The following is a 20,920-nucleotide window of genomic DNA, read 5'->3' on the forward strand; positions in this document are numbered from 1 at the left end:
CAGTCGAGACCAAGCATGACTGGGTGGGCAGCAGTCGAGACCAAGCATGACTGGGTGGGCAGCAGTCGAGACCAAGCATGACTGGGTGGGCAGCAGTCGAGACCAAGCATGACTGGGTGTGCAGCAGTCGAGACCAAGCATGACTGGGTGGGCAGCAGTCGAGACCAAGCATGACTGGGTGGGCAGCAGTCGAGACCAAGCATGACAGCTGTCTCTTATACACATCTAGATGTGTATAAGAGACAGGATTTGGACGGTGCAATGACCCGCATGGTCACGTCATCAGTCACGAATTCATATTCACGAATACGACATATTTTCGCGAACAAGATTTGGACGGTGCAATGACCTGCATGGTCACGTCATCAGTCACGAATTCATATTCACGAATACGACATATTTTCGCGAACAAGATTTGGACGGTGCAACGACCTGCATGGTCACGTCATCAGTCAGTTTCCTGCAGAGCTATTCCAGGCTCGTGCATGTTTGCAGTTATCAGGTCATGTCGCTGCCCTCGGAGAGGATTGCTAGGATCTGAGGGCACTTCAGAGCTTCGGAGGTGAGCAATTTACGAAAATGGCATCGATCTTGAGCCTGATTTTCCCTCTAGTGGTTCTGGCAATTTTATTACGCAACAGAAATTGCAAAATTTAATAAGTTTTGAAATTACATGCAAAATTTTATCCCTCATAGTATTTTCCTATATAATTATAGGTAAAAAATTCTTATCTATTTCCCCCTTAGATTTTTATCTATTCCCTTTATATTCTATCTAAATAGGCCTCATAAACAATTCTCTTCCCTAGTAATTCAATCAGTCGAAGGCTGTATGTCTATAACTGCAAATAACGGACAACGATTTCCCTTAATTTGCATGTTACCTTCGCTTCGTCCTGATGACGAGGCTGACATCAATTATTAAAATTTTTTTTATTAATCTTAAACCAAACTGATTAATTGCAACTTCAAAACTAAACCGTTCAATGTTATATAATCGTAGTATCATTAAATGTTAATTTAAAAATTTTCGGTCTTTAAGTCTCAAATTTATCTTCCATTTGTGTTAAGAAATGATTTAATTTTATGTATTGTTTATTTTCTTGATGCATGAGACTATGGAGAATCGCAAGTTTTTTAGTTTGTGGCTACCAAAGTTATTAATGTTCTTATAAATGTGCTATTATGAGATGCATTCTCGCATAAAATGATTGTGATGTGAAGCAACGAAAATATTCATTCAGGCAGCAAAAACGACGTTTTCGGCAAGACGTGCAAAATCTCCTCAACTAAAATGATGAAGATGACTTTGATCAGACAGACCGGATCACCGTTCGTGAATTACGATTTCTTCCTGTTTGACTGAGTAACATAGAAAAATTTTACTGGTCTGAGATTACCTATGTCCTAAAACACAATTGATAAAGCAAAGTTGAAAGAAGTTGCCGATGCGTAATTTTTTTAACTTCCTGGATAAGTCAAAATGTAAATGAGTACCTCTGAAATGTTTGATATTTTCTCACGTTCACCAACTGGACATAATTCATCACGGAAATACTTTTCCTAATTCTCCTAATACTCCTAAAATACTTTTCCTAAATCAATTTTTTCCTAATATTTCCTGAAGTGCAAGCAGGGTAGAAGAGCTGCTTGGTAATTCACCTCATGGACCGTTGTGGTCGATTGGCGCCAATTCCACAACGGCGCTACTTGCACAACGCTACACTTGCTACTTGGCGACCAATTCCTCTCCTCTCGGGATGTATGATGGCCGAGAATGACGTTACTGAGATTGCGACGCGTCATAATCACGACGTAGATAATTGATGTCGTAATTAATTACGCTACGTTCCAATCCCAGATAAGATAAACGTTTTCAAGACGCTTCCGAGAAGCTGTTCCACATTTTCTTGATTACTTCTTCACCTTAATAAGTTCGTTAGAGAAAGGAACAATAATCTCTGGCTTCAAGAGATGAGTGAATGCAAAGTTCGATTGCCTTGCCGCAGGGTGCATTAAAGCAGTGTAGCAGTGTTTCTCTACTTGCTATATGTGTATCCAGCTTCATTTTTTCTCTATTTATTTTCTCTCTATCTTTGTTCTCTCTGTGAAAGTCCGTTAAACTTAAAGTTAATTGCTGTATTACAGAATATGTGAATTATCTATCATTTATCTTTTGGAACATCAGGCGGAAACGTTTTCACGGTGGTCTGATAAAATTCTGAATCGACTTAAAAAGAATTTTTCCTATCTGACGTTCTTACTTTTAACTTCATTTTAACCAATTTGTAATTCCTCTTAATGTGAATTCAAGTTCAGATCGTAAATGCAATAATTTTGCATTTTCCCTGCATTGCCCGAAATTGTAATTTCGTGTATTTCACTGGTGGGGCTGACAAAAAAATTATCCTTCAGATGGCACATTATTCATGACTACAAGCCTACAAGCCCAGAATTTATGACGACACAAATTTCTAAATACTTGCCTGTGGATATCGTAAAATTACAATTGAGCCTACTGCATCTTCCTGTGCACTCGAAAAATGCAAACTCTCTCATAAATTTCAGACTGACGTAGTTACAGACATAAGATATTGAAAGGTTAACTTCAGTTAATCACTGTGCGACTTGAGCTGATAGAAAATTGATGACACATTAATACAAATAGCGATTTTGTGAACCATTCTGTGCACAGAACGCAAACTCAGGAGCACAGTTCCGCATTTCGCTCGTGCGGATCTCAGGCGTGCATGCGGAATGAAGTTGGCAGAGCCAATTCCGCCGAGAAATGATGCAGATCTGACGTCCAGTCGCTCCCAGGACCCACGGAGAAAAATTGAGAATACCAGGTAAGAAAGAGACTACGAGTCTCACCAAAATTAAAAATTCGCAAGTATTTTTGAGCTGACAAGAGGATTGTAATTTTTGGGCTCGAACTAAGTTGTCGTACGTGTTCATATGATGTAGTAAATTTGCTTGCTAAAAAACCTGTCCCGAGAATTTTGATATTTCACGCAAAACAAAGCCACGAGTGCGGTAATAAGTCATAATATCCCGTAAAAGGACATGAATATAAGTTTATTCATTTTAAACTTTAAATTTTGGGTTAAATATACCCATGACAAATATTCAGTAGAATCGACCATGATAAGTGTGAGAGAATATTCTTGTTAGAAAGATGAATGCCGATTTTCATCGTTTCCTTTGACTTCGTATTTCCGTTAGCTCGAATGTCTTCACAAATAAATTTGGAAATTCTTCATGTAAATAAAACCACCCATGCAATAATCACAGAAGGTATTCCATTTATGTAGTCTTGAAGAAGTTAAACTCTCACCACGCGCCAGACCTAAAGAATTCACTTGAGTAGGAAGCGAGGAGGAAGTTATTTCCATAAATCTCGGAGGTATTCGGTAGGTACCCACAAGGCGTGAAACTTCCAATCCGGTTAGAATCGCGAGACGGTAACGATTTACAACCGCTTCCTTGCCCTCCGCCCCATGAAAGGTAACGGCGTGAAGCTTGTGGCTGTGATCAAATAAAAAATAAGTTGAATAGCAACTCATCCTACCCGGCCTAGGCTTCACGAGGTGATATTTACTGATAAATGAAGTAAATACTTCGCTGATATTATTGAAATGTGATATGTTGCTGAGCGTTATCACTCTAGCTAAACAATCTGCAAATCGTGTAACATTTGCAAATGGAAAATATATCGGGCTTCGATCTTTTTCGTCCCGCGTTACGAATAGAGTTTTGTACTTCCTAAAGCAAAATCCAAATATTAAAAAGAGAAACTGTCCTACACAGCCATTTATTCACTGATGCATCTGAAGTAGATCTATATATAGCTACTGACATTGCTGGAATTAATCTAAGCGACTCTGAACAAAACTTCTCAAGAAAAGTTATTGTTACTTAAATAAAAAAATTCGAAAACAACGAAGGTGAATGGAATTAATCGGATTGCATCAAGTATGCAACATAAGCAGCGGGGCTGCGTGTGAGCCTCACCCTTGAAGTGTACAAAGAATTGATCGTAATCCGTCTTATTAATTTTCTTGCTACTGTCATATCTGAAATCTCGTTACTCTGCACATTCACTTAGGAATTTCTAAATTCACTCATAGCTGCCAAATTCACCAGGTGACAGCCATATTCACCTAGTGACTGCCAATTTCGCCTCGTGTTTCCACATTCACCTAGTGACTACCAATTTCGCCTCGTGTTGCCACATTCACCTAGTGACTACCAATTTCGCCTCGTGTTGCCACATTCACCTACCTAGTGACTACCAATTTCGCCTCGTGTTGCCATATTCACCTAGTGACTACCAATTACGCCTCGTGTTGCCACATTCACCTAGTGACTACCAATTTCGCCTCGTGTTGCCACATTCACCTGGTGACTGCTAATTTCGCTTCGTGCTGCCAAATTCACCTAGTGACTGCTAAAATCGTTCGGATTTGATTCTGTTTTAGGAACTTTTGCCAGGTGAAGGTACAATTTAGATACTTGATGGGATAACTTTTCTTCCCAAAACTGTAAAGTTCTGCAAAGTGAGCTCGAAAGGGCATGTCAGCTCGCACGTTCGAGCGAATATATAACTTCTCGCCACTGCAGTCTGTGTTTCTGCATCGGCAAAGTTCACTGTAATCCGTTGCATTTGATAAAGGGCCATGCGTTGACAATCTCTTCAGCCAAACTTCTGAGAATAAATTCGATGAAATTTAATAAAATATTCCAGGTTTATTATGAGTAATGATATAATACAATCAGTCGCATTAATTGAAGGTGATCTGTAACTAATATGAATAAATTCTTGTCTGCACAACATTTCATCTGTAATTCTATAACATCCCAAGTTAGTGCATGAAGACGCCTAGCATATTATTATTCAATACAATCAATACATTATAATTACAGTGGACGGTAACGTTTAGAATACAACAACCAATATTGTTTTGTTCAGTTTTATGACTTGCTTCCATAACCTGAAGATAGCTATAAAGGAAAAGAATATAAAAGAATATAAAGCAATATCAATTCGTTTGCTTTGTGAACGCCGATGTTGCGAATATTGAACCTTCAAAAAGCGTAGCAATATTGTATGGATATTTTTTTAGTATTGATGTCACTGACGGATATGAATCTTTAATAAAACCTCTTCTTCTAAGGGAACTTGATAGAGGATTCTGAGTGAAGTAAATTGGCCGTAAAAGTCGAATGATATGAATGCAATTTTTTCCCGAGTGTAAGCGAGTCTCACATTTTTTATCGAGACTAATGCAGGATACGAGATGGTTGACAAATGCCTTCTGTAGCAACATATAATATTCGAGTTGTGTACCAACGCAAAGATCTTATATAATCTATATTTTTTTTTTGTTGAACTGTCGCGCTGTGTTACAAGAGACAGAAAAAACAAAACAGAAGAAAAAATGAAATGTCGATACTGGAATTAAATAATATTTATCATATTTATTGTCCCATAATCACTCCTCTGTTATAAAGACCAACATTTTTCAAGTTTTAATATCTTAAACAAAATGTTGGCTACAGATAAATTATATGAAGCTGCCTGTACTTTCGTCAGGGCGATATTGCACCACAGTATATTGTGCTGCACATCCGGTCTGTTCCCTGGAAATAAATTTTTGATAACGTGTGAGAGAATGAAACACCAGCATCATTCATTCGAGAAAATAATTCAGCGTTTGGTCAACAATATCGTAAAACCATTACAGCTATTTTAACGATTTATCCAGCCATTATATAATTTACCGTTAGTTCAATCAGCTATGAAGGTTCTTCTTAAAATTGTGCATGACACAACTACCTCTTCCATGACCTCTTGAAGCTTATCTCGTTTGAAATCACGAAATAATAATTTTCTATGTCATTATTTCACTCATATCATCATACGTAATGTTTGTTGTATCATTCTAAATAATTTATTCGCGTAAGAAAACTGAAATGCTGACCAGAGTGCCCGATAACGGACATGAATATCCTCGCTCTGTTCTTGGATGGCATCGCAACACGGAGAAATGTGTGCGTCAGGAATTTAGCCTAATTGCTTGAACTTGTGAAGAACAAGACAAACTCGAGGAGCAGAGAGACAAGATTTCGCATAACCAGTTCTGTGATCAGCAGACGCGTCCTTTTATCATTGATAACGAATGCACTCACACAAAACAGACGACGGTTTCACGAGCACGCTTGACCTTTAAGGCAGTTGAGTTATTTGAATAATCCAGCAGCCCTACGTTGAAAACGCATAAAAAAATGTTTTTGCTAAGTTGACCGAAAATCATTAAAAAATTTAATTATTTTTTAACCTAAAATATTGAATTTCTATCTGGTCTTATTGTTATCAATTTAAATGACCGATTCTGAAAACTACGCCCTACGTTGAAAACGCCTAAAAAAATGTTGTTGCTAAGTTGACAGAAAATCATCCAAATATATAATTATTTTTGAATCTAAAATATTGAATTCTATCTGGACTCATTGTTATCAATTTAAATGGCCGATTCTGAAGACCTGTTCTGGTGCTAGCCTTTTTTTACCGACTGGAATAAACGTTCTATAAGAAGTAGCATATGTAATAATTCCATAATCAAACGGAAATGTAGATCTTTTTGAAAGTGTATGATATTTGCATGTTGCTGTACAAACGATTTAATAGTGTACTTATTTTGTGGCCATTCACTTACAAAAAGAGCATGGTCCTCAGGGTAGCAAAATTTTCGCTTACATAAATAAATTTAAGCAGCATTATTTCAAGGATCGTGGATAATTTACAAGTGTCTTATCTACAAGTGTACAAGGATTAATACAAGTGTCTGAGATCATAGATTAAAAATTATTCGTTAACGGACCTAAATATTTATTAATATTAAATTAGCGTAACTAGTAAGTACTTTATTAGGGATTCAGAAGATGATTTGTTGTGAATTTATTCTGCCATCACCGAACGAAACAACTTCCCGTAACATGACTGTCGAGTGCGGTACATTGCTCTGGTGTTTAAACAAGAATTTATTTCAATGACTTGGCAGCAAATCATGGGCTGTAATTTTTATAACGAAGAAATTGTCGCCTCGTAAAAATTGAATTTCCCTATATTTTAATTTTCTGTCATCTCCATATCAGTTCTAAAATGATAGTTTCTAAGCATTTGGCATTTATCGCTTAGATCATAAGTTTTCAAGAATTTGTGTAGCGTTTTTGACCATGACTGTCAATGCGGTGATAGGGCAAAATAATGAGTTAAATTTGAATTGCTAAAAATTTCAGAATGATTGTTTGTAGGTAGAGTAGAATTATATAAGAAATCTGCCTTCTGGTCATTGACTGTAAAAACTTTACAATAAATAGTCTTAATAACAGAGATAATGTTGAGGCCGTTACTTATCATAGCAAGTGCGGCTGTGCTCCCATAAATCATCGAAAATTAAATAAGAAAATTTTAAAAGTTTAAATATTATAGATAACGATAATGTTATGACTGCTACGCTTTATTTCACATGGGGTGAAATAATGCGGCGTATATATTTTTTGACAGCTAACGATTTTTTTAGCTGTCGATTTTTTATAACGATTTTTTATGACAGCTATCTGCTGTCATAAAAAATTGTTAAAAATGAATACTGAATATTACAACTTTTATTGTGCCTCAAAAAGAATGAATGATATTCACCGGCAAACGTTCTTGATAGATAAACGAAATGATTAAATCGCCAAACTAAGTTATATCGAAGTTTTTCAGGATAAATGGCTGCTTATGCAAGCTGGAGACAATTTCCTAGAGAGATAATAGAGGTAAAAAAATTTGAACTTATCGACCATAAGGCCGGTTCGATGTAAATGGCAAGCTATGCATAATTGAAAGCACAAAAATATGAAATGTAACAAATTAATTGGCCAATCTAAATAAAATCTCATCATTGTAAATTTATAAACCATATATTTTTGTGGGCTCGATCAATTCACCCAAAGCAGGAACGTTGATGTTGGCGGTTTAGTACGATCTGCTGACGGTCTTACTTTAATCTTAATCTGCCGAGAAAATGATAACAAAAATCTTTTTAAAATTGCTAGACTATTATGGAAGGGGACTCAATGACTATAATTATTTTAGAGCTTTGCGTGTGTGTCTGCGTATCGACTTCTAACAGCAGACAGCGCCTGGCGCACTTGAACCGCAACTGAAAATTATGGCGATTACTGCCCGGTCTTTGCCTGGTACGACCCTACCAGTTCTTGACAGCTTAGAAAAAAATATATATTATTTAATAAAAATATATATATATAACTTATATTGTGAAATTGAAAATTAATTCCAGTTATTGAAATTTCTTGTAGTTATGCAGAGATAAAAAAAATTTATTATGTGTTCAGAAACAAAGGCACCACCAGGATGACTTCAATAAAATAAAAAACGAAAAATTTGGAATCAGAATAAAAGTAAATTCTCGCCTCTTTTTTATTATCTTTGATTACTTTTCAACAATAAGTTGCAAAAAATACCCGTCAAGAAAATTCCTCCATCGGTCATGGCTGCGATTGAGTTTTAAATCCAACCGAACATGGCAAAAACCATCAAGGTTGCCCTCGATCAGGCTTCTTTACTTCATGAAAAACCGTCATTAGGTCGGCAAACGATCGGAAATAGCTTAGCTAAATTTCAATTCTCTAATTATGGATCCGATTTATTTAGTGCGGTAAAAAATAAGTCACAGAAGTATCGATGATTGGTCCCTATTATTACCGTAACATATTTCGAGCGATTCTAATTTTAGGCATTTTATTCTCGGAAAATGTTGATATGCTTTAAATAGTGCGTGAATTTAACGTATTAATGTTAGCTTGACTTCATTATGGACTTATATATAATTTATATCGTATGCAAATTGAAGGAAATTATTTATCTCTCTGTCAATAATAGTAAATAGTAATTCGATACGACGTGACAGCTAATCAATTCAGGCGACTATACAAGACTTCTTGTCATAACAATGAGTTGACGCACGCAATAGAAAAAATTAATGCTCAGCTCCAAACATCTGTTGCTACAATGTGAGTTTTCTACACGCATAAAAAACAAGCATACGTAAAAAATTAACAAGAAGTTTGTGCCTTCACATTGCGCTATGAAATTTATTTAGTAGAAAGCTATACATGTTCTAGAAGTGTTTTATAACATGTGACAGTAAATTATGATTGATCTATTATTATTGAAGAGAATTTTATCAATTCATTTAATTGTCATGGGAATTATAAAAACAGTACCTGTTCTGTGCTTCAATTTTTCATTGCAATACACACTATTTTTCTTAATGACAGGGATTGTGCTTTAAGCGATAACTTTAAAATTACGGGAATAATTTAAATAATTACCGATGATGGTGTACGCAATTGCTAATGATTATGGCAAATAATCCTACAGATATATTGATGAAGTCCAATTATTGTTTATTTTGGTTTCATTGTAATTATAATACATTTAATTTATAAAGCTTAGGCATTCGAACCATTTTAAAATTTTTCAATAAACTAAAACGATGTATTTCTTCTTCTCTCTGATATTCAACATCCTAGAAGAATATAAAATAATATGAATCCTGTATGTTCAATTCCTGCATTATTTTAAACAGCTGAGAAAGAACACATATATTTATTTTTGACTGAAAGAACCGGCGAAGGCCAAGCTCTGGACCGAGTGAGCCGAAGGTCTCGCCGTGCGGAGGGTCGCAGTTGCTCCTGGAATCTTGTGCTGTGAAGACGTACGTGCCAGGCCTGCGTTCCCTTCCTGCATCGTTCTCTGGTGGTCGCGGATATGGGCACGTTTCCAGCTTTGACTTGGGTGCCTAAATATAATTAATGAGAAATGAAACCTTGCAGGTTATAGTTACAAAAATTCATTGATAAGAAGTCGTTACGCACTTAGTCAAAGACGTCCGATAAGGGATGAACAAACAAACATTGTAAAGTATAACGGCATTTATAGAACCTTGCCTGAAATCTTTTCAAACTGCAAAAATTGCTGAAAAGGGAATATCATGAGCGTCTGATCATTCCAAGTGACTGAAAATATTTGTTTTTAATTAATCAGTGTTATATAAATACAATTAATAAATATAATTAGAAAAAAACATATTTTTGGAGCAACAACTGTGCATGGAAGCTTATCTTTTGTCACCTTAGTTTATGAATCCCATACTGGACAGCGATGGAGATGCTCAAAATTTTCATTGTGGTTTTGCTAGCATTTCCATGCCACGGTGAGTGAAGTTGCTGTTAAGTATCTAATCAATTAATTGAAATATTTATTGATTACGGCCTCTAGATTATTATTCAACGGAATCATTCCACGATTATTGCATGTGAAATAGCGGGTGATCGTTCATTTACAATTTTCCTCATGAATTTATTAAAACACAGAAGCGCTAAAATCAATCCCACTTGTCCCGAATGCGTGTTTTTAGAGAATGATTGTCAGGCAATTTGTTCAAAGCGAATTCTCAGGTGCGCGTTTAAAAGAGTCGAATTCCCTGTAGTCTGATGCGTTAAATTGCGCCACGACACAAGCTAAAAAAAATAAAAAAATTAATTAAAAAAGTTGAATGGTTCAGTATACAAAATTTTTTTAAACATTGTATGTAAAGAGATCCACATACATTGGTTTACTATTTTTTTTAAATCTAATCTGAAGTAAACTAAATCTCATGACTAATTACCGTAGACTTTGTTGTTGAACAGGTGATTATAATGATTTTTTACACTGCTTTTCCTAAAAGTGCCTTGATCTACTTATAATATAACTCAATATTTTCCCAATTCCTTTTCATTATAGCAACGATTAATTACAAACTAAAAAATTCACTGGTTTTATGGAGTAAGAGGTCAATACAAGCGTCGCTCCTATTATGCTGTCGTTACCATCAAATCCGACGAGGGTGAAAATATGAATTACGAAGAATGCATAAATATTACCTAGCATTGCCGATATGATCTATCATAATTGTGTTGTAGCTTTTTTAAATCATAGAAGAGTATATGTATGAGTCATTATGGAAATGTAGCTCATTTGAAAGTCGTAACTTTTTTAAAACAGATTTGTTAATGGCGAATATTGACATGATTTATTAATTTCATCAATAGCGATTTCTACATGCCAAAGATATATGATAATAAGAAATCAATGATAAAATTGACAACTGCCTACCGCGCAGTGCTTAGTGTGCGCAGTGTGCCTATTTTCAGTATTATAATGTAGTTACTTTTAATGCTGATTAAGAGCAGCATGAGAGTTTGTCAATATCAGGTCATATCGGCAAAAGGTCTGCTGCCCCATTAAGAAGAGCCTTTATTATCTCATTTATCTCATTATTAGCGCAACTCATCACTTAGAGAATCGGCAGCTAAACGATTGGCGGTAATTTTTTTCGATAATTTGACGCCACAAATCAGTGGGGGCTACTATTTTAATGAGGTGAATAATATTGGTTTTCTTGGGCGTCGAAGAGTTATATATCTTGGGGCAACATTTGGAGTTGAATTTTATTTAAATATTCGAATTGACGGAGACGCCACACGATATCAATCTGGTCAACTCGATAACTCGATGAAAATAAAGCTATCTATATAGACAGTACCATTTTAAAATTCAATTGGGTAGTAAATTAATAGATTCGTTGAGGTTAAAATTTTATAAATAACCATTTAGATGAGCGAAATATGAGAAGAAATAATTTCACTGTATTTAATTTCAATTCTCAATCATATGACAGTTGAACGGAAATTTGAATCCTGTACATCTTCATGTTAAATGTGTCATGTTATCTTAATATCATGAATATCATCACCTCGCCTCATATACTAGAAGCAATAAGTAAATAGTTAGCAGCTGACAGCTTAGTGTTTGAATAGTGAATTTTAATTCCAGATATTAATGCAGACAAATTTTTTTTCAATCCAACTTGTAATTTTACTATTTAAAATTGAAGTTCACGGTTGAAGCTTGAAAAATGTTTGAATATTTGTAGCAAATTATGAATTGATTATTCGTATTAAGGGTTAAATTCAAGAGCATAGGCCTTATTAAGAAGATATAATTTGTATTCAATTAGTACAGAAAAATTGTCAATCAATGGGGTGAATGTGTTCTTTCAAATTTATTCCATCACGTGCCTAGTAATTGTGTTCGTACTCAATGACCTCACACCTGGAAGTAACCCGTAAAGAGTTGTCAAGTAATTCTTGGTATTACGTTCCAGATCGAACAGACGTTTTGAAGCTCGAAGAATATTGCGTACGCAACTGTAAGCTAAATAATTATAGGCATTAGAGAATAAATGTGAGATATGAGGAATAATATTGATTGATTGATGTATTGTGAATCAAAGAATTAGGAAAGTTGCATAAAAGGCTGGCTGCTGCATCACAGTACATTAGAAATGAAAAAATATAGATTTGCCCACCAAATTTTGTATATGTGCAGGAAATTTGTAAATCGAAAAAAGCACGAGATTCTTCCTCGTCAAATCTTATTTTTCTTCTAATAAAATTGCTATCTAACACTACCGACAAAATTTCATAGGCTGTCCCTCTCAAGTTAGACCTTAAAATTTGATTTAATAGGGCTACAAATCTAACTACAAATTGCAGTAGTGCCGAATCAACACCCATAATGGAGATAGTGTATAGTATTGCTATTAGGGAAAAAAACCTTCCGCATATTTGCTTAGCATTTATCGAATGAGTAATCTAACTTGACAGACCTACTCAGTTTCATATAGGTGCAAATGCTGTGTGTTTCAAATAGGTAAAATATAACCGTTTCTTTCATCGCAAAAAAAGGAATGGTTATTTCAATTTTGTCAATTGAAAATACTTCGGGAAATAGTATTTATATTTCCAGTTACGAATTCTCAGTCATTTCCAATCTTCACTTGGAACAAAATTCATTCTATGATCACTACAATTTTGTTTTAATAAATTCACAAATCAATCACCCTTGAAGGTAAATAACACTCAGCATAAAATTTCTTAGAACACTGAATTTTGTCTGATCTACAGCACTGTTGCAGATTTCAGATATTAAATTCAAGAATTTTACGAAATGAAACATATTTTGTACTCGAGTTTTCTGTTCGAAGAGGCAAAGGTACTGGCTTTTGCCTCCGGTTATCTGTTGATGGTCCGGAACTTCAAGAAAAGCAACTCCGTGAAGGCAACACAACTTATTCCGCAGAAACGCTTCTTTTCAAGCTTAAAAGTTTTTATACGACCATGAAGGCGAGTGCACCGACAGTTTCCATGCATCTTTCATGAAACTAACGGCCACAGCGCAGAACTGACGCGTAGCTGGCCCAGATGGTTCTATGTTGCAGTTAGACGTGTCAGGAAGCCTACAGACACTCTGAGTGATATATAAGTTTCGATATGCATCCTTATAGATTCATATTGTGGAATTTTATTGCAAGATGGTGACATGCTGAACCAAAATGAGGTTCATTTCGTTTCATTTCAATATATTTTCCATCAATATAGTATCATTTTTCGTATATTTTCGATCAATATAACATCTATTATGTACATCAGCGAGGTGAATAATAGAAGTCTTTCAAATTTATTATAGCACGATCGAAACATTTATTCAAGATATAATCTGATTAAATATTTATGATCTGTAAACTTCGTGTTAGTTGAGACTAAGGAATGCCTTGGAATTTTTTTTGCATTATTTTGGATTGTCTACATTAGTTTTGATGCTCTATGAAGACCTCATTCGTAGATTTTACTATTTGAATATTATCAAATTATATATCATGGTTATTGCTGCAGCGGAATACCCTGAAGGCCTTTATGAATATGTGTATTAAAATGTTCTCTATTCTTGTTCTAACACCTTAATATGCACCCTTTGTAACATGAAAACAGAATGATTAATAAATAGCCCAATTATATATGTATAAATAATAATGGAAATAATAAAATTTTATTAAAATTATTTTTTAGATAATAGTAATATTAATTATAATAATAACGACACTGAAGCATTTTTGGGATATCCAATCCGATCAAGTCGTTATTTTACATTTAGCGGTTTCGTTCAAGGTTTTGAATTAATATAATAAAAATATTTAGAAATTTAGAATTTGATTTAATTGTAAAAATAAGATTTGTTTATGTATGAACGTCACCACAATGAACACGACATTAGTCAACTTCTTCCATCTTTTAATATTTTTATTCATTCCATCAAAACTTTTTTCTAGAGTGAGTACTTAGGTGTGGCAACTGTCATCCCGTACTAATTACTTTGTTTAATTAATAGCTGAAATGGTTAATATACTGTTTATAATTGTTTTCTATGTATTTATACTTGTGTAACTTGTAAAGATCTGTTATTTATACAGGGTTCTATACTTTGACCGAATAAAAGCATCTTTATTTTCCCCAAATTGAATGGGAGATGTTTTAACATTATCTGCAGAAGCAAAATTCACCATTAACTTGTAAGCAGAGAGGATGTCAATACCCCTAATTTAAAATGCTGGTTCTCGAACAGCTTGACTGACGAAAAGTCTATTAGATGAGAGCGAGAAGTACGAGTATTCCATCAGCCCACAAATTCTTACTTAGACTTAGTTTCTTATTATATCTATTAGATCATGGGGCACATGCAAATTTAAAAGTTCAACTTAAATTAAAAAAGAGGCAGTTTGACATTATTTTATTTCAACTCTGATACCAAAATAAAAAAACTTTACAGACACATGAAATTCAACTTGAGTTTGCAATCTATCTCCAACTATAACTAATCTAACCATGGAATTTTTTTCGGGAGCAAATGACGTTATGGTAATAAGTGTTATCTTATATAAATGATATTTATATAGAAAAATTTATATCTATGAATCAAGCATTATTCTAGCAATGACCTCATAGTGATAGAAAACAGAGGCGCAGTGAGGGAGAGATGTGAATTGAAGGATTTAACGACAATTTTCTAGAATTAAATCAAATGCTAATAATATTGTAGCACCAAATTCGGTTATTTGAAATTCATCATTTGATAAAAGAAATTTTGCTTAAAGGAATCCCGTTAAGCTGTTCTTTTGTTTTAGCGTATTATTACGACGGGAAATGCGAATAAAAAATGTATAGATTATTCCGTATTACTTCAATCTGTGCTAAGATTTAACTAGCATCTGCATTTTGCTTGTTTGTAAAACTAATTACAGATTAACATAGTTTCTTGTTAATTTTGAAGCAGATGGGTAAGAAAGTCGAGCCTGCGTACGGTGTAGCAGTTCCAACAATTCTCAATGCCTCACGCAGGGATGCTAGAAACAAATATAATAACTGGGACGCGTTTTGCATTACAACAACGCAATATCACCTTTTTTTCGGACGTATCTTATGCTTGACGCGCGTCACAGTGGACCGAATAACCTCTAAGTGAAATAAATCTCGTTACAAATAGTTCAAAGGTCTCTCCCGAGCAAAGCGAAACGTCTTTTTCTTTCTATGTCTCTTCGGCACAAAAGCAGAATATCCATAATAAAAGGATCTATTGGGGGCTCGATAAAACAGACGAAGTGAGAGCTTATGTAGTGTAACAGTTTATGTTAATCTAACAAGCAAAAAGCTGCATCGAAAGTTTATTTATTTCACCAAAGCTCTGCCAATTAAATACCATCAGCAATCTTTCAATTATATTCTAAAGTATTGTCGAGCGTTTAGCCTGACCAGTTTCATATTAAAGACAAAAATGTTCGCTTTAATTCTTTTATTTCCGATTAGCTAAAGTTTTTTTTCAAATTTCTCTTCTCACCATGACTATAGAAACTTCTGCATTAATAAGCGACGCTCAGTTAGTGAAAAGATCAAAGGTATTTTAATATGGACAATTGCTCGGACATAATGTGCTGCACTCTAGCTTGGAGGTTCACACGACCAGGTTTAAAGGTGTAAATGCGTGTAGTTTATTACAGGTCGACGCAATTAAAAGCTGTCTCTTATGACTCCTATCGGTGTGGCACCATCGATTCTTATGAAATGATGACAAACGCGATTTAATTTACATCAAGGTCGCGGCTACCATTTCTCAGCGTTGGTTTTACTTTACAACTCACGTTTAAATTCAATTTCAATTGTAATTTTTTCACGTCAAGTCAAGACTCAAGCTGATGTGGATTTCTTTGGCCGAAGACGTTGATTGATTTTCAAGTGCCGCACAATCGTCTAATTCAAGTGAAATAGAAGCAAACAAGAAATTCTGAATGACTTCTTTGACTAAAACTGTCTGAAATGCTTAATAATTAATTCAAACAATATTCGGAATAAAATCCAAATACAAGTTGACATGCCCTATAGTCGGCCTGTCTTTGGCAGCGTCTGAGCCATTAAAGGAGTGATTGGTAAGGATACGAAATACAAATATGCTGAATTTTGGACAGGATATTGTACTGAGCCACGGACAGTATTAATTTAGTTATAGACATCTGTTGTAGCAAGGTGATTAATCAAGGTTTTTACCACAGTTCAACGATTATTTTACCACGGTTCTTCTTGAAGACGCTCGCGTGAGAGACGCTTAGTTGCCCGTGCAAAATTGCGTCGTTGGCAACAATGGTGGCCAAGCCCAACGCTTAAATTGTTGGTACTAAGGCTGCTCACTCGTGGGCATCGCACTCTATAAGGAAGAGAAGAAACACTCGAGCTTGGTTTTGCGAGCGACGTGACCTTGGACAAAGAGCGAACTTTTCCAGCAAGTCTGGAAACAGGATTGACTGAGAACAAAGAATACGGAGAAGATCTGTACCAGAGACGTGGAGGGAATTTTGAGAAGGCTTCAGGAAATTGTAACACCTCGAGGAGAATGCTGTTTTTTATATAATTAAGTAACATTACGTTCCAATTAATAGAATGTGGTGCCTCCGGTTTGGGACTTCACATACTTTCCAACTATTTGTTCGGGGGAAACGTTGACTAATTTCAGAAAATTCTCCAATTCAAGAGATGAAGTTTTTTTAATTGGCTTTCTCCAATATAAATTTTGTGTAATGAATTGACAGACATTAATTTAAAGAGAGTGCCTGATATTTAATATAGATTCCCAACATATGCGCTGAAATAAAAGTTTCCTGAGACAAGGGTCTCCTTATTTGATAGCATTTAACGAGCTCTCTTAAAATAGTAATAACTCGAAATTGCGTATTTGATTTAACTTTCTGTGCAATTGATTTAACTTTCTGGCCTGACAGAAAGCTTTTCTTATTACTATAACACGACAATCCTAAATTTCGATGTCGTTGCTGGTTAATCATAGGAATATATCATATGGTTTCAAAATACGATTCAGTATGAGCTGTTTCGATCTGCCAGTATTCTTTTAAAACAGAATTATATTAATCTAATTTTAACATTGTTACCTAAGGTTAGTCGATTACGCAAGTCCATAATACATAATTTGAAAACTTCGCTCGTGAGATGATGAAGATCAATGTAATTTTCATCATATGGCCTGACTAGAGGAAATTAACGCCAAGGCGTTCTCTTGCAAATTTGAACGTGAGTTCATTTGAAAGATAGATTTTATCGAATACATGAATGCTAATTTGGATGTATATCATATTCAACAATTAAACGGGACATACAGAAATCAAATAAACGGCTATTATCCTTAACTATTAGGAAACCGTGGACCATACATGGTCCTACTTTTCAAGTATTTTTGAGAGGAACAAAGTCATCACAACCTCCTTCTTCAAACGCAGGAAATCTCAAAGCTCTACACACAATTATATTAGTTAGCACATGTTCAAAAGCCTAATATGCTTAAATTAGTAATCATAACATATTAATAAAATCACATGAAAAATGCTTCACTACGATAACGCAGCAACCATCTTTGATCGTAAAATTTCCAACTCATCAAAGCTCTGATAGATACCATGCATAAATTGGCTACCGATTATTTTAAGCATGGAAGCCAGTGTGCCAATTATCTGGCGCTTGCTGAATTTTTAGAAATATTGCAAGTTAACACAAATTTGGATACATGCTCGACGTAAAATTTCATCTTGGATAATCAATAATTTGTATCGATTATTCAGATCAGAAACCGAGTGTTGATTACATTGTCGTTTAACAGTAATTGTTATTCACAATAATACGAGTATATAATTACTCAAATTATCAGGCAGATACCAATTGAGTAATTGATCAACACTACAATCAAAATCTAACATCGACGCTGGGAAAACTTGTTAATGTGATTAGCAACTCTATTGAATTGGGGAATGTTTTATAAATTCTCCTGAAACCATATAATTTTGAAAACGAAACAAAATATTTATGTTCGCCCATTGACTGATGCCTGAAATTTATAGAGGTCAATCACTTGATTTGTTAATGAAGAAAAAAATCTGATGAAATTTTTTTCTGTTCCTGGGAAGAAAAATTCCAAACGATGAAGGTAATCTCAGTTCGCATTCAAATGGTGAAGGCTCTTGAGACAGTTTCGAAAATTTTATCGAGACTCATTTCTTTTCTTTCCTTAGCACAGTTATTACAATATTAATTGAGGTGTAGATATGCAACAATAAATTCAATTCAAAAATCTCCCTTAAAAAATACTTTACTATCAAAATGTATTTTACGGATTTCTTCATTGGCTTATTAATGTTCATATCATTGGAGAAATATCATGACCTATTTAATAAATCTTTAGTTGGTCGTATTTTTATTCTGGATGAACTAATTGTTTTTGTTTAATTTACAATTTTTTATTGGTATCATACGTTTCATCTGAGTTCAATCGAGCGCAAACAACAGGGCTAAAAATTTCATTTCTCAGAATGTAATTTAAAATGAAATGATTGCAAACTCGGATATTTGATACAACTTGATATATTTCACTAATTCAAACATTTCTCAACAGGTAATGATGATGGCAAGTTCCGGCACTTAAAAGAAAACTTTTTCTCATCCAATGGCAGAAGTTTTATGGACGTCGTTGACTTTGCAGGCCAGGGGCCTTTGAGAAAAAGATCACAAGCAGATGCGGAAGCGTCTCTGTATGATGACCAAAAATCAGAATTGCCATCTAACGATCAACCGATGTCAAAGAAACCTAAACAAGAGCGCAAGTTGTCAATAAGCTCTGATGAAAATTCCGAGGTAATTGAAAGTATCATCGACGAAAACGCTTTTTCCCAAAATATGTCCGGGGCATCGCAAGGGGTGAGTTCGCATGGAATAAAGAGTGCGATGAACTCAGATCATAAACTTAACGAAGGTCGTAGCATGAACTCTGATGAAGCATTTGAATTGCAACACATTCCGGAAACGAATAACGATTCGGCAAGTTTCTTTAAAAATTCGAAGATAATTGATGATGGAGGATATATAACACCTGCTGCTGATTCGTCTATCGCTAGTCATGGTCAATCCCAAGTCTCTGCCGGTCAAGAATTAAATTCAATAGATGAACATAAAAATGTACATTTAAAGCTACAAAACCCATCAGCCTCTCGATCCCGATGGAAAAAGCAGAATAAAAGTAAGCTTGGTGATGGTGGCCATTGGGTCGAGTACGACTTTGACGGAGGAGCCGCCACGACGACCGTAGACCCTTCGCTGCCAGAGAACCCAGCGGGTCTTAAAAACCCTAATCTTTTGGTCGGCCCTTGGGTTGAAGAACCAACGGTTCGGAAGTCAAAGGCATATTTTGGGTGAGTAATGCAAGTGCATGCAATAAATAGTTCGTCAAAAGTTCTATTTCGAGATAGTTCGTCGTTTTAAACTTGAAAAAATGTCAGCTACTTGCCGTGTTTCCTCAAATTTCCCAAAGCATGAAACACTGATGACCATCTTCGTTGGAAATAATAAATTTGTCGAACTGACATTAGTTTTTGCACAGATCAATTTTCAGGTTCCAAGTGATGCAAACGTGTATTATTTATTAACCTGCAGAACAAATCTGATCAATGGCCAATACTTATGTTATTTCTTCCCTTCTCAGTTTAATAGCATTATTACTTTGATACTGTTAACGGGGCTCGAATAAAAGCAATGTAATTCCTACACCGTGGAAATATAATATTAAATTAATAATTCAAAAATGCATATAAAAATGAAAACCTTCAGCTTTCTTCAGCTGTTTCCGGAGAAATAGAATATTTACCCCATACATATAGCAATTTATTAAGGTGCGATGTGTGTGTGTAATATTTGTATGATATGAGAAATAGTGCAAACTATTTATATTGTTTAAGAAGGATTTTGCGTCAGAGTATTAGTTTTAGGTAATTTTTTAGAGCAAAGTTCATTACCTTTTCTTAATTTATTTTTTATCCATGGAATTTTCTACTATATTTAATTTCTTTCCTCTTATAACAATTAGGTAAACTGTTGCATGTATATTAAGAAAAGGCACTTTCTACTTCTATATAACATTATTTTTTTCCAAATACACTGATAGAATACTGCATCAATGATGTAACCGGGGTGCTACATTTAACTCTTCTTATTTTGTTGCCCTAGAGGGAAGAACGACACGCTCGTTAATGCCCAGATCGATACCACGGCGAACCTTCCCTGCGTCATCTTCAACAGAGATGACCACGAGACGGTGAGATCTATTATATGGGGATATAATGTTCTTATACATATGCATACATCTGAATATACATACATATCCATATACACACATATGCATGCATATCCATATACATACATATGCATACATATCCATATACATACATATGCATACATATCCAGATATACACGGTGTAGCAGAGTAACACAGTGTGGCAGAGCAACACGGCGTGGCAGAGTAACACGGTGTAGCAGAGTAACACGGTGTGGCAGAGTAACACGGCGTGGCAGAGTAACACGG

The 20,920-nt window shown here is 35.0% G+C and overlaps 2 protein-coding genes across 2 annotated transcripts in view; both read left to right on the forward strand.

Annotated features, from left to right (window-relative positions):
* The window catches only part of LOC108671213 (putative proline-rich protein 21), a 4,575-nt gene extending 4,494 nt beyond the window's left edge, over window positions 1–81 (forward strand). Inside the window, exon 3 of the mRNA XM_018158709.1 lies at window positions 4–81. Coding sequence (XP_018014198.1) covers window positions 4–81 — 78 coding nt within the window. The remainder of the gene's footprint in view (window positions 1–3) is intronic.
* Window positions 82–10,177: 10,096 nt separating this feature from the next.
* LOC108671214 lies at window positions 10,178–20,653 on the forward strand (the record flags this gene model as incomplete). Its single annotated transcript, XM_018158710.2, is given in 3 exon segments — window positions 10,178–10,289; window positions 18,962–19,754; window positions 20,566–20,653. Coding segments are annotated over 3 exon segments (933 nt in total), but the record flags the coding sequence as incomplete, so codon positions are not given.
* Between the last annotated feature and the right edge of the window lie 267 nt (window positions 20,654–20,920).

Source organism: Hyalella azteca, unplaced genomic scaffold (assembly GCF_000764305.2).
Source record: "Hyalella azteca isolate HAZT.00-mixed unplaced genomic scaffold, Hazt_2.0.2 contig1504, whole genome shotgun sequence".
NCBI lineage: Eukaryota > Metazoa > Arthropoda > Malacostraca > Amphipoda > Hyalellidae > Hyalella > Hyalella azteca.